Consider the following 13309-nt stretch of genomic DNA (forward strand, 5'->3'; position numbering starts at 1 on the left):
AAAACTGAAGCACCAAAGTTAGATTCGTCTTCACTTACTGCCCCTTTAACAACTGACTGTATGTAAAGATGGATGGTGCACATCCATCTCCCCATGCAGCACAAAAGTGAGGCCTAAATACACCCCTCAAGAGGAGCTGGCATCTTACACATTTGGAGCCACAGTCGCCCCAGTGATGACCAGCTCTTGAAACCATGGTATTGACTTCCTGCCCCTTTCGCTAACTGAAACACACTTAGCTTAGCTTTGCTAAAAAAAAGGCAAAGATCCCTCACTTGTTCCCTCACAGAACTTCTTGTGCTGGCTTGAGGCTGAAGGCACCGTATCTTTAAACACTTTATACCCCATTTGTGGCATTCAGTATCTAACTCTGTCTCTGTCTGTTCTTTTATTGGATTTTATTTTGCTCTAACAGTGTTTTTATTTATTTTATTTTTTGGTGTGTTTTTAACCTATTTTCTAAAATTGTTTTATGTGCTTTTATTATGATTCTTTTATTTTATTCTCTGACTGTGTTTTCATTGTTTTTACCTCACTGTGCAGCACTTTGCTAAACTTGATTGTTTTTTTTAAATGTGCCATATAAATAAAGTGGATTGGATTGGATAAAAATGAAATGACTACCGTAAGGTTTGGTATATAAGAAGCTCTTTTAATACATTTTGTCATATCAAAAGTGAGCTGCGTCATAAACACTGGTGTGACCAATCAATCCGTACTAAATGCAGAGAGAGATATTCTACAGCATTTCTATTGTGTGGAATTTTACCCAGAAAATGGGGCTCAGAGATGCAAGCGATTGGAACTGCACCACTTTTAAACACTTTCCTCCCGCTTTGTTGCGTGATCATCATACATTTAAAGGTATATTACAGAGGAAATAAACCTTGTGGTTTCTGGTTTGATTGAAAAGACTCTCCAATTGAAGACAAAAGTGGCCGGTGGAGGGGAGTTGGTGGTGCAAGCCTTGAGTGCCTCACAACAATCAACATTACCTTTAAGGCTAAGCTAAACTTCCCAACGGGTAACTAGCTAGGTGACTAGACCTGAACTAACCAGAGCTACACATCTGCATATAAAATGCACATTGCTGAATACAATGGAAGTCTGCACACAGGAAATGTATTTAAACTCCCAAAAGCAGACTGAATCTTTTTTTCCCGGTGCAACTTATATTCTAAATTTTACAGTAATTATGACATAAACCATATTTGAGAGAAATTCCTGTGATGAGTTTGTTTTTTAAAGTATGACTCGTGTCTCATCCAGTAACATGGAGGAGGCAAACTTTATGACCTATACTAGGGTGGGTTTGGCTTCACCTTTGGGGTTTCTTCCTGTCATCCATCTTTTTACACAGTCAATTGGTTACCCTTCATATCCAGTGATGCAGATCAAAAGCTTCTCTTTATTCACCCCTTTCCACCCTTAACACCCTTGTTGTCCAAAGTCCACACATAAAGAAGGCTTTTCACGAAAACGGCTTCAGGCCAAAAATGAGACTCCCTGATGACATCATCGTGAGATCATCAGTTACTTTCTAAGAATTAAAAACTCTCAGAGCCGGAGAGGATATTACACAACTCTCTCACAGGCCGAGTATTCATCAGTAAACTATGACAGCCACGTTGTGTAAACTCAAAGAAGTTCCCCACTTGAAATCCTGCGAGCTCACACAATGTCGTAAGTGTTTCAGTGAACAGGAAGAGCTGACTGTATGGAATGACATAATACAGTAGCTAAAGAGGAAGTGATGTAGCAGGCGTGTCAGGAAATGACCAAACATTGCCCTCTGTGCCCCTGGAACCAGGGCCATTGTAGCACATCCTGGTATTCACTTCCTGCCTCTAATCACAGGGGAATATTTCTCTGACATGAGCTGTGCTTCACTGAGCTGGGACTGAAATGTCTCACTGTTGCTTCCTAAATCCACCTCATCCCTTCCCTTTACTCTGTCCTTTTTCTCTGCTTCTTTTATCTCCTCTAAAGCCCTCTCATCCCTTCTCCTTCACTTACTGTGTCTGCTTTTCTTCTCAGGCAGCGGCGGCGGGCTTGCGGGGACATCTGAGTTCTCGCTGGCCATGTACTGGGCGACGAACACGCCCCCGTTGGTCTGCGGCATGGGCGAGATGGGCGTGAGAAGCGGGAATGGCGGCGTGGGGTGCAGCTCCTCTTCCGACAGGTTGTCGTAATGGGAGGGGTAGCGCTCGTACAGCACGCGGGAGCCTCCGTCGGGGAAGGGCGGCGTCTGGGTGCTGCGTCGCTTCTTCTGAGGCAGGGCGGGGGGAGCGCTGATGCGGGCGAGTAAGGGATTGGTCTGATTGGGCTGTGGGGTCCAGTATTCTGGAGGCTGCTGGGGTGGAGGGGCACTGAAGCGGGGATGTGAGGGATGCTGTCCGGGGACTGGGGAGGAGGACTCGCTGTGGGACTCCGGCAGCGGGCTCAGGCACCCTCCTACTGGGATTGGCGGGAGATTTTCTCCTACTGACAAGTCTTGATGGAGGAAATCATAATCCGGGTCGTAAGTCTCTGTGTTGTCTGAAAATGTGAGAAGAAGGAAAAAATTAGGATTCAAAATCAGGCAACACAATTAACAAGTTACAGTTTGATCACTTCAGAATCACAAACAAGGCCTCACAACAGTCTGACCAGCTGTAACACCACACCACCAGTAAACTACATCAGCTCACTTAAATTCCATTTTGGTTACAGTGCATGGAAACTTCTGGGTGTTGTATCTGGTCAGTGTGCTCTCTGCAGGCTGCTGTCTGTGTGGTCAGTGAATGAAAAGCAACATCGCTCTGTGAAGCCACGTCAGGACCGCAAATGTGTTTTTGTAGTTTGCTAAGATCGACAAAGCGATGACTCGTCTCTTGAGAAATGATCGGCTGATCGTTGCACTGCAGGAAAATTCTCTGGTATCTCCTGAATGCAAATCATATCAGTGTTGCAAGATATGGATGTTCATTCTTTGGAGGAATCAGCTGAAGAAAGGTTTAAATCAGAGCTGTAAAGTCATTCAGAAATAACAATGCATTGCTGTATCGCAACCATGACCAATCATATGCATCAATAATATGATAGGAATTGTGTCACAGGTAAATAAACTACATGTCCAAGTATCAAGCTGGTGATTTCTAAAGCCTGATTTATACTTCTGCGTCGAATCAAAGGCGTCGGAGGTCCATGTGGCGCGTCGTAGGTCCATGTGGCTCCCATACCTACGCAGAGGCCTACGCATGTAGCTGACGTGCACCTCCTCCAAAAAGTAACTATGCGTCGAATCAACATGGACTGCAAGCCCTGTGATTGGTCCGCTCAGCTTCATTGTATTTCCCGTATTTACAGCACTTCCTGGATCCCGGACATCGGCCGCACATCGGCCGTGTATTTCATCTCCTCCTCTCTATTCTCACCTGTAATCAAGTCTGCATGATAAACAGCAACATGTATCAGCTGTAGATTAACATAACGCACTCTGAATCGCTGTGGAAAAGTAAACAAAGATCGTAGCGGCGCCTGAAACAGGCAACCGGCTATCAGAGAGAACTCACTGCCCTCAAACGTTTTGGCGGAGAATTGCTGCGAGACACGGACACATCGACGCACAAGTATGTGGTGCTCATGTCCACGTCGACCACTGCTGCGTACGGGTGACGCAGAAGTATAAATCAGGCTTTACTTTCACATTTTAATGTTAGTCTATTCTTCAACTTCTTTAAGTTTGTATTCACAAGCTACTTTAATATGAAGTTTCTGTCTTTTGGACCTAATAAGTGCACAATGATGTCATTTCTGTTACCCTTAGCTACTGAATCCCAGCCCTCTGTCTGTCTCTGTATTCTTACCGAGCGTCTCACAGCTGGTGTTACGAGAGCACTGCCCGCTGTCCTGCTCCATGGAGGAGAGCTGTTCGTCGGACTTGCTCAGTTTACCCATACTGCTGCACGGAGACAGGCGTGGAGAGTCACCTCCGTAAGACTGGCTCCCACCGGAGAAACGCCTCTGAAGGAACTCCTGCTCGTAGTCCTGCTGCTGCAAAGACAAAGAAAACCCTTCAGCCCCTCTGTTCCTGCTGTTACGTTCATTTCCTCTACACTCCAGATACTGAAGATACCTCATGGTGGATTACTTTGCCTCACCTGTCTGTGGACGCTGCAGGGCAGACTGGAGCCGCGGCTCATTGGTGCAACCACTGCCACCCGTGTAGGCGAGGGGGCAGACTGACGCTTCTTAGGAGGAAGAGCTGGTGGAGGGCTGTTATCAGACACACAAACAGGAGAATCAAATAACAGCAGTGGAGCATTTTTTACCCTGGAGTCAAAATCAATGGGCAGGCACCAAATAAACACAGCTTTCTCAGGCATGTATGCACACACAGGACCTTGTATGAATACATGAACACACACATTATCATCCCACATGAGGAACAGCGAGATGAGAGTGAGGGTGTTTCATGTTAGCCTCTCTCAGCTTTCACATGAAGCTGTTCTGCTTGCCAATCCAAAACTCTCTCAGTGAGTTAATACCAGCTCAAATGGCAAACACAAGGCATCATGATAACAAAAAACAATGCATGGGTCAGTAACACACTCTCATGCACTGGGACTGTCTTCTGATTGGATGACAGGTCCTCCAGGGAATGTCACAAATGTTGGGATAATGCAACCATGCAAGTTAAAAAAAAACACTTTCATCCAATTCAGAAGCTTTGTAAGGAGGGAGGTTTGGGTTTGGGTGGGATGTTATAATGGAGACAGATGATCCTGGGGGGCTGACATACTTCTCCTTCTGAGAGGGTCTCCTTTGGCCAGCGTCAGCACTCAACTGTGCTCTGTTCCAAGAATCCAAAGGGGGGAACCAAAGATGAGACAAATCGGGAGAGACAGCAGAGAGAGTAAGACAGGAAGAGACAGCAGCAACTAAAGACTTCAGTGTGAGAGTGATGGAAGTCCGTGGAAGGAGGGTGGAGATTTGGGGATTTTTGGTGGATGGACTATCTGAGTTTTAAAGTACATAAGAGAAAAAGACGGAGTTTTCTTGTTTTTCTCACTCAAATGAAGTCTAAAAGGGTGAAAATGAAAGAAAAGTGGAAATACCCGGTATGATCCAAATTACACTCTAAACGCCTGCACTATTCCTCTTCTTAACTCAACCTTTCACTTCAAGTTTTACTTATTTTAACACAACTGCAATACAGAAATCCAAACGTATCACTTCTGCTTTTGTATCTTTGGTTTCAGAGTTCATAAAGACACTGCAGCCACATCACCAAACAGCCTCTGCTTGTGGTTGGATGGAAACACAACAGAAACCTTGAATTTAGAAAGAACCGCAGAGCAATACTCGGAAAAGTTTTGACTCCAACATGATCAACTTTCACTTTTGACAAAACCAACACACGACTTTGGTGTTCCGTCCTCACCTGAGCTCCGCCATTTTGGCTTCAGGTAAGGGAGGTTTGGGAGGCGCCACGTCTTCATCTTGTGTGTCAGAGGCAGCCTCTGCAGGAGCGGCAGCCGGATCAGTCTTACTTGACGCCTCCTGCTCCTGATCTACGGAGGGGATCTCTGATGACACGCTGCTGCACAGATAAAAAAAGAAAACAGTCAGGGTGAATGAACTTCTTTGAATGTCTGAAAGAGTGTTTGTTATGTGGAGAGAACAAGGTAGACTCACCTCTCTGCTGTGGTAACAGGCGGTGCTGGTTTGTTGGGAGTGGTGGGCGACGGCTGTTCCTGTTTCTCGATGGTCAGCTTCACCAATTCCTGTTCATGGGAAGACAGCACTTGATGAATTCACACAAGCACACAAGGTCCTGGAAACCTCATGAAACTTTCAGGGTGAGCTGCACGCACGTACGCAAACAGATTTTCACCCCGACTTTACCCGAACGTTTTCCTGCCGGCCCTCCGAGTAAAACCTCGGCAAGAGGTCAGGGTGAGCCAGTGTAAGAACGCAGTGGGGGAAAGGTCAGGAAAATTAACCTATATGTTTATCCTGTAATCAGTGGTATGCAACTGGTATGAGACCGGAGTGATCTTATGTATGACAGCAAAATGATACAATCACAATATCAGACTCTATTTCACCCGCCAGCTTGGATTTCTTGTAAACAGCAGCATGAGAAGAGAGCTGGTATAAGAAGATGGAGCTTTATGGAGAGGAGACCGAACCTGTGTCTCTTCTCTCTCATCATGAGCAACGTGAGATCTCTGGCTAATAAGATGGACGGGCTAACAGGACTAGCCAGGAGTCAGACGGAGTTTCAGGAATGTAGCATGGTGTGCTTCACGGAAACGTAGCTGCATCTGAATAATCCTGATCACAACGTCTTCATTGAAGGCTTCCAGACTGTCCGGGCAGACAAGGATAGCACCAAGAGCGCTTTGGGCCACCAACTATGTTGTCTGCGCAGGGAGATCTCACATGTCATACTGGTAGCTGTTTACATCCCCCCTCTGCCAACCCGACTACAGCGTCCAACGTTCTGAAAGCTGCCAAAAAAAACGAGGCTAAGGCCAGCTTCTTGAATCGCGACACACATTGAAAACAGAGCAAAAACGTCCACAACATCTCTTCCGTACCTTTACTCCGTCCAGCACGGCTTTGATGACGATGGTGACGGACGCCACGTTTTCCTTGTCCTCCAAGTCGATGCCGTCCAGCATCACCTGGTCGGCCCAACGGATGAGGTTGGCCAGACTCTGATACACGCGGTTGTGGCAGGAAGACAGCGCCGAACTGTTGAACAGAAGATGCAATGAGGGATTGGACGAGAGTAAGAGAAGAAAAACACAGAAGGGTAGAAGAAAGATTGAAAACAGCACAGAAGATGGACGGGACAATATGAAGTGCATTCACATGAATTCAGGCAGCAGTGGATGTAGACTTGTCGCCTTTTCAGTGGCAAAGCAGGCCCTTATTATAGACGATGGTAATGTCCCTGACAAACTGGTTGCTGGTTCTTTTTTGCAACAATGTGGTGCATGTCATCCCTACTCTCTCTTCCTCACATACTCTCTCTTTTAAGCTGTTCTGCCAATCTTTAGTTGTTTATTTTTATTCATTTTTGAAATGTTCTTGTGCCCTCCGCAACGGAATTGTTAACCTTGTTGTTTCTCAGCTCCCTTGGAAAAAGAGAGAACACAACAACAAGCTAATTATGTCAAAACAACACACATTGTCTCATTCAAAGACAAGAGGAAATGGGGAACCAATCAGGAGCAGTGGGGATGAATAAAATCAATCTTTACATCGGTTTTACCTCCATGTTTGTTACTGGATCCTACAACTAAACACTGATTTGTTTTGGTGGTAATGAAGTTAGATCATAAATACAATGCTTTATTCTACAGTCATCAACATCATTCTTAAATTGCATTAATTATCAGACAGAATATGAAATTTTCTCACGGATTCTACACCTCTCTTTTCAACAATGACTTCATTTCTCTGCTGTGAGTGTTTTTTTCTTACTGCTTTCCCTCCCTTGCACTGTGTGTGTGTATCCCCGTGCTGTTATAAGGGTGTTGCCCCTCTGCCTAAACCCATGTGAATGCAGCATTACACTGGAGATGACAAATATCACACAAAAACAAGAACACTCCTGACTTTCTATCATCTGACAAACTACATATCTACAAGGCATTTGTAGGGGAAGTGTCTAACAGGCCACTGTGTAACCACACGGGGGAGCGGGGTGTCATTCCAGCCTGTAGTGAACGATGTGTTCAGACCCGACACTAAGGTGTGGTGCAGGCCTGTGCTGACATGCTGCAGCTGATTCACAGCGCCGGAACATTCATCCACTGTGTCTCCACAGCTTAGCCCCGAGGTGAGCAGGAGACGGCTGCAGCTCTTCGGGGAAAGGAGAGGGATTTGGGGGGGAAGGAAGGGTGGAGTGGTCTGACCCAGGAAGACTAAGGAAGCTAAGGGATACACCAGGACTAAGTAGTGCTATTAAAATCACGTCTGTAGATATTGAATTGATATAATAACCTTCTGGCAAACAAGCACTGTGATCAAATTGTGTGCCAAGACAGCGGGTTGGAGTTACACCCACTGTTGACCTAGTTTATGTTGACTGAAATCACTGTAGACAATCTAACACCAACTGTGCATTAACAAGTCAGGGTACGAGTCTCCTTTCAATGTTGGTCACTTAACACGAACTTGATGTACAGGCGCTTGTTTGCCAAAAAACATCTAAGCTTCTACTGTGATTTATCAGGGTTTGACTCCATCATAGTGGAGGTCAACTCCCCAGAGGATGGCTGCTTCTCAATGCCACAGCAATGATCCATCAACGGCCTCTAAACACAGAGCTGCGAGATACTAAATCTGTCACCTCTGACCCTCCATACCTTCATCGGCACTGACGGATGGGGAGAGGCACAAAGACGAAGACAGAGAAGTTCCAACATGTCTCAACAGTCCAAACAAAACTGCGGCTTAAGTTACATTCAGTGGAAGGGGTTCGCTTGAACACAGAGAGGAAGTGGGAAAGAAAACAACAAGAGAAGACGTGGTCTATCGGTAAATTCATCTCAATGGGGAAATTCAAATAACGTGCCGCTGAGTAACACATGAGTGTAGCTTTAGAGGCTTCAGGCGTCGAGCTCAGGACGCCTTGGAGGGGAGGGATTGACAACATGATATCAGGCTTCACAAGCTGGAGCAAGTGTTAGTCAACAGGATGCTGGTTTTAGCATGTCCTGCATGAATACCAGGTATGTTATGAGTTATGTCAAGAGGAATGTGAAGAATGAGTTATTTCATCTACAGTGAGAAAAGAACTGCAAATCAGGAAGCTGAGATTCATTCATTCATTCAAGTCTATAGGCCTGTTTTCAACTGTATCTGAAAAAAAGTGTTTTACAAGTGTCAAAAAATAAGCCTGAGGGATAAGTAGGACTTCTGTATTTTCTATCTCATTGTTTTCTGGGTCTCACCTGTGCTGTATCCGGGCCTCCACCTGAACCAGAGGCAGAATCGCCTCCAGCACCTTGCTGGCTGAGCCTGGAAGCATTTCCAGCACCTTCTTCTCCACGACCATCTTATCCACGATTGTCTTGAAGTAGCGAAGGGCACTGACAACCTCCTTCTCATGCTCCTCCAGCCGGCTCACCTTCTGCAAAACAGAGAACAGATTGGTATCAGTGGCAATGTTATAAGATTCATACCTAGATGAAAACTTCCTCATGTCTTACTGACTGTCTGTAGACAGTAACTGTCTGCCTGTATCAACACCATTATTGTGAATGCTGGTTTGAGACCTGTTGCCTGTAACTTCCCTAAATATCAAGATCTGTCTTTTATCATTAACTTGCGGTCCGTCTGTCTCTCTCAATCCGTTTCTCTCTTTCTGCTTCTCCCTCCATCCCCCAACATGGTCTCAGCAGATATCTGTCTAACATGAGTCTGGTTCTGCTCGAGGTTTCTACCCGTTAACGGAAGTCTCTCCTCGCCACTGCAATCTCCTAAATGCTAAGTGCTCTGCTCATGGTGGATTAAGATGAGATAAGATTGAGTCTCATGCTGTGTGACAGGACTGAATGTTATCTGAAAGTAATAAAAACAAAGAGTACAGTCTAGACCTGCTCCTTTTGTACAGCATCATGAGATAACATGTATTGTGAATTGGTGCTATATAAATAAAGATTGACTGAGATAGAGTAAAAAATACACAGCAAAGCATTCTCCATACTATTGGTCAATATTGGAAATAGCTCAGACATATTAGTGTAGGTGGATGGGTTTTAACATATAAGGCATAAAAACACTTATTTAAGAGAAAATTTAATTTAAGGATTAATATCTTATCCTTCTCCATTTGTACAATGCTCTATGTACTGTCTGCTGTAATATGAAGCAGAGCATCTCAACACAAGATAATGTTGTCCAATGTCTACCAGTCAAAGATAAATTAGTTTTGTTGCATGTGGTTTCAGATTTATGCTAATTTTAAAGTTTCTTAGACGTATATACTGAATGCAGAAAACAACATACTGTCCATCTTCATTTGTTCCAATACTCTCAGCATTGTTTGCTGTAATAGGTGTAATAGAAATGTAGCAGAGAATTCTCAACACTAGATATCACTGTCTAATATAGGCTTATCCAAGATATATAAGTTGCGGTGCATTTTCAGTTTTATGCATAAAGTAGAAAATAACATACTGTTAAATTCCATAAGTCACAACACTCTCAGCACTGTCTGCATTGATATGTAGTAGAGCATTCTCCACATACATAGTGGGCCAATATGAGTTTAATTCAATATGTTTTCAGATTAATGCCAATTTGAAAAGTTCCTTAACAGAACATTTAATACACGGCACAATATTTTATCCAGCTCTAGAGTTTACGAACAGTACTCTCAGCACTGTTTGCTGTAATATGTAGTAGAGCATTCTCAATGCTAGCTATTATTGTCCAATATGGATGTATTCCAGTTATATTAGTTGTGGTGCATTTTCAGTTTTATGCATAATCCAGAAAACAAAATATTGTTCAATTCCATAACTCATAACACTCTCAGCACTGTCTGTATCGATATGTAGCAGAGCATTCTCCACATGTATTGTCGGCTGATATGCCCCTATCATAAAAATAGATTAGTATTGGTCCCTGTGTTTTCAGCTTAATGTCAATTTGAAAACCCTTAACAATACATTTATTGTAGGACAAAATATTTTATCCAGCTCTAGACTTTGCAGACAATACTCTCAGCACTGTTTGCAGTAATATGTAGCAGAGTTTTCTCCACACTAGTATTAGTTAACTGTGTATGATTTTCTAAACGTACATCGATGAAGTTATGTATCCAAGTACAAGCTTTCTGAGTAATTCTGCACATTTACATCCATACCTATTGACCTAAATACTCACCAACTCACATTTTTAACACACTGGCCTCCATGTTGGTAATCTGTCATTTTCACCCTAATAGCCGTATTGGCATCTCTCTAAAATGTTCATATCGCTCTGGCTCTAGTACGCAGCGTTTTCAGTACTTGGACTGTAACAACCGCCCTGGCTTCCTCTCCTATGGTTCTATTATTCCCATGGTTTATGTGCATTTCAAAGCTCCATACATCAAGTGATGTGGCTTGGAGCCATCTAGGTACTACAGCAACGGGCTCTTTCAGCTCCTCCAGTCTTTCACAGCAGGGCTGCTCGGGGAATATACTCATTACACCAAAAGCCTTAAGAGGCAGCGGAGGAGTTCATTCAGGAAGCGGCCCAGTTCCATTCATGTCTTTATAGGTTTAGACACCTGCTGTAGCTCAGCCAGCCGCCACAGCGACTGGGAAGCTGTGGGAACCAGGGGGGGAACTTGCACACACAGAGACACAATGGGGAGCACAGGAAAACAATTGTAGACAAACAAATGCACGGAATAGGTGGGAAAGAGGAGGATTTCCCATAATACACACAGATTTTTTTCCGGCAATCAAATGCTCACACACCTTGTTCACAGGTTTCTCTGTACTCTTGGCTGCTGGCTCGGGCTGCAGTTGCTTGCCTTTCTTGGATGGAGTCCTCTTGATCTTGGGAGAATGGAACTTGTCCATCAGTTTCATGGTGAAGGAGGACAGATGGGACCGCTGCGAGTCTGTGGACAGATTGGGAAAAAGAGACAAAGTTGAGTGGTCAGTGGAGAAGGACGGACTCTCTGAAGGGAGGAGAAATGTAGTGAAAACAGATGGCACAAGCACACGGACGTGTTGGTATCAAATCTCACAATGCCACCGGCTGAAAGAGCTCTATGCAAGAGGAATACCAGCATTTTAGAAGGCAAAGGACAACGTTTTATTTGAAACATCCGGTTTTCATCTGCTCTTGTGGTTCCTGACCATAAATCTGCAGGACAGGCACAGTCATGGAGCCTTTTCCAGGAGTTTATTATGTGCACAGATGTGAGAGCACACAAAGAGAGACAAGGACAACAGAAGAGGGTGGCTGGCTGTAATGAAAAACTCCAGTTAGTGCCGGGATGAAAATTGCTTTATGGTTCATTATTGAGAGCGGATTTGTAACAGTGGAGTCATTTTCGTAGAATCCCACTTGTTCTCTGGAGAGAGTGCTGAGTGTATCTAGGGCGCAAAGACTCCTCCACTGTTAATCTCAGGAGAACTGCCTGCTCACCTCTCTACTAGACTGAATCAGGAGATAAAGGCTCAAAGCTGGGATGTGAGTCGGCAGGAAGCTTGAGGTTTCATCAGCGACAAAATTGCACCTCTGTAATGTATGTGATGATGGTTCCACGACAACACTAGATGCTAAAAAGCAATCAACAGCTTAACCACATCACAAACTACGCTACAAAGTGGGGAGCGCTTTCATCTGCACCATCGATCCGCATCCCGTCTTACAGTTCTCCCCCCCAACCCTTAATCCTCATCATCCCTGACTTGCAGCAAAAGCCGAAGTTTGCTGAGGCAGCCAAGGTCGCCTGTGTGCCTCATTAAAAATGTTGATGAGAACACTTCCACCGGAGCTTCCCCTTGCACTGGAAGTGCATGATGAGGATGAAGCAAACATGACCCCTCAGGCTCTGCTTTTACACTAAAAACCTTATCTCAGTGTTTCGCAACAAATAAACAACACCGGCTGCTCTGCTGGTTACCCACGGGTCGCTGGCTGATTTAATAAACAACTGGAAATGTATCTCATGACTGCTGTGTCACCTTTAATCTGCATTCGACCCACTTCCTCACGTCCAAACAGCTCGGATCGCTCACATTAAGCACAGCAGCTGGATATATTTACCCCACGTAGACAAATCAGCTGTGAAGATGCATTAACGCTCTAATGTTTGAAGGCACGTGCGAGCCAGACAAATATAGAAATGTTGTAAATTGAATCAGTAGCCTAGTTATGTCACCACAGAGGCAGAACCACGCTGTAACAGAGATAACAGCCTCCTCCTGGGGTGGTTAATGGTGTTTGTTATGTCTCCCCAGTTCACACAATTAGCAGAGTAAAGAGAGAAACATTAGCTTGTCAGTAGTGCTGCATGATTACGTTTTCATCCTGTGAAAAATGAAAGTGCACAATAAACACATCACAGAAATCTGCCTGAAATAAAACAAGGCAGAGCATATTTATGCATAAGCTGCAGATGGACACATGAGATAGCATACAGGCTGTATGGCCAAACAGATGAAGCCTAAGCTAGCCATCAAACCACCAATAGATCAATCTCAGAACCCATCAACTATCAGCTCAACGATACATGCCTCTTGCAATGATAGCCAGCTTCTTTGTATTTAGTAGTAGCTGGAGGTTAGCAATAAACAAC

The 13309-nt window shown here is 44.4% G+C and overlaps 1 protein-coding gene across 3 annotated transcripts in view; it reads right to left on the reverse strand.

Moving 5' to 3' along the window:
• The window catches only part of rapgef1b (Rap guanine nucleotide exchange factor (GEF) 1b), a 64767-nt gene that overhangs the window by 19346 nt on the left and 32112 nt on the right, over positions 1-13309 (reverse strand). For 2 of the 3 annotated variants that reach the window (XM_034709597.1, XM_034709599.1), the window contains exons 2-9: positions 11475-11620; positions 8955-9133; positions 6588-6744; positions 5680-5768; positions 5426-5584; positions 4143-4257; positions 3849-4035; positions 2017-2538 (exon numbers count right to left, since the gene is read on the reverse strand). In XM_034709597.1, the coding sequence (XP_034565488.1) occupies positions 2017-2538; positions 3849-4035; positions 4143-4257; positions 5426-5584; positions 5680-5768; positions 6588-6744; positions 8955-9133; positions 11475-11620 (1554 nt within the window). The remainder of the gene's footprint in view (positions 1-2016; positions 2539-3848; positions 4036-4142; positions 4258-5425; positions 5585-5679; positions 5769-6587; positions 6745-8954; positions 9134-11474; positions 11621-13309) is intronic. The other variant, XM_034709598.1, reaches the window with a different exon arrangement.

The sequence above is a fragment of the Notolabrus celidotus genome, chromosome 19 (genome assembly GCF_009762535.1).
Source record: "Notolabrus celidotus isolate fNotCel1 chromosome 19, fNotCel1.pri, whole genome shotgun sequence".
Taxonomy (NCBI): domain Eukaryota; kingdom Metazoa; phylum Chordata; class Actinopteri; order Labriformes; family Labridae; genus Notolabrus; species Notolabrus celidotus.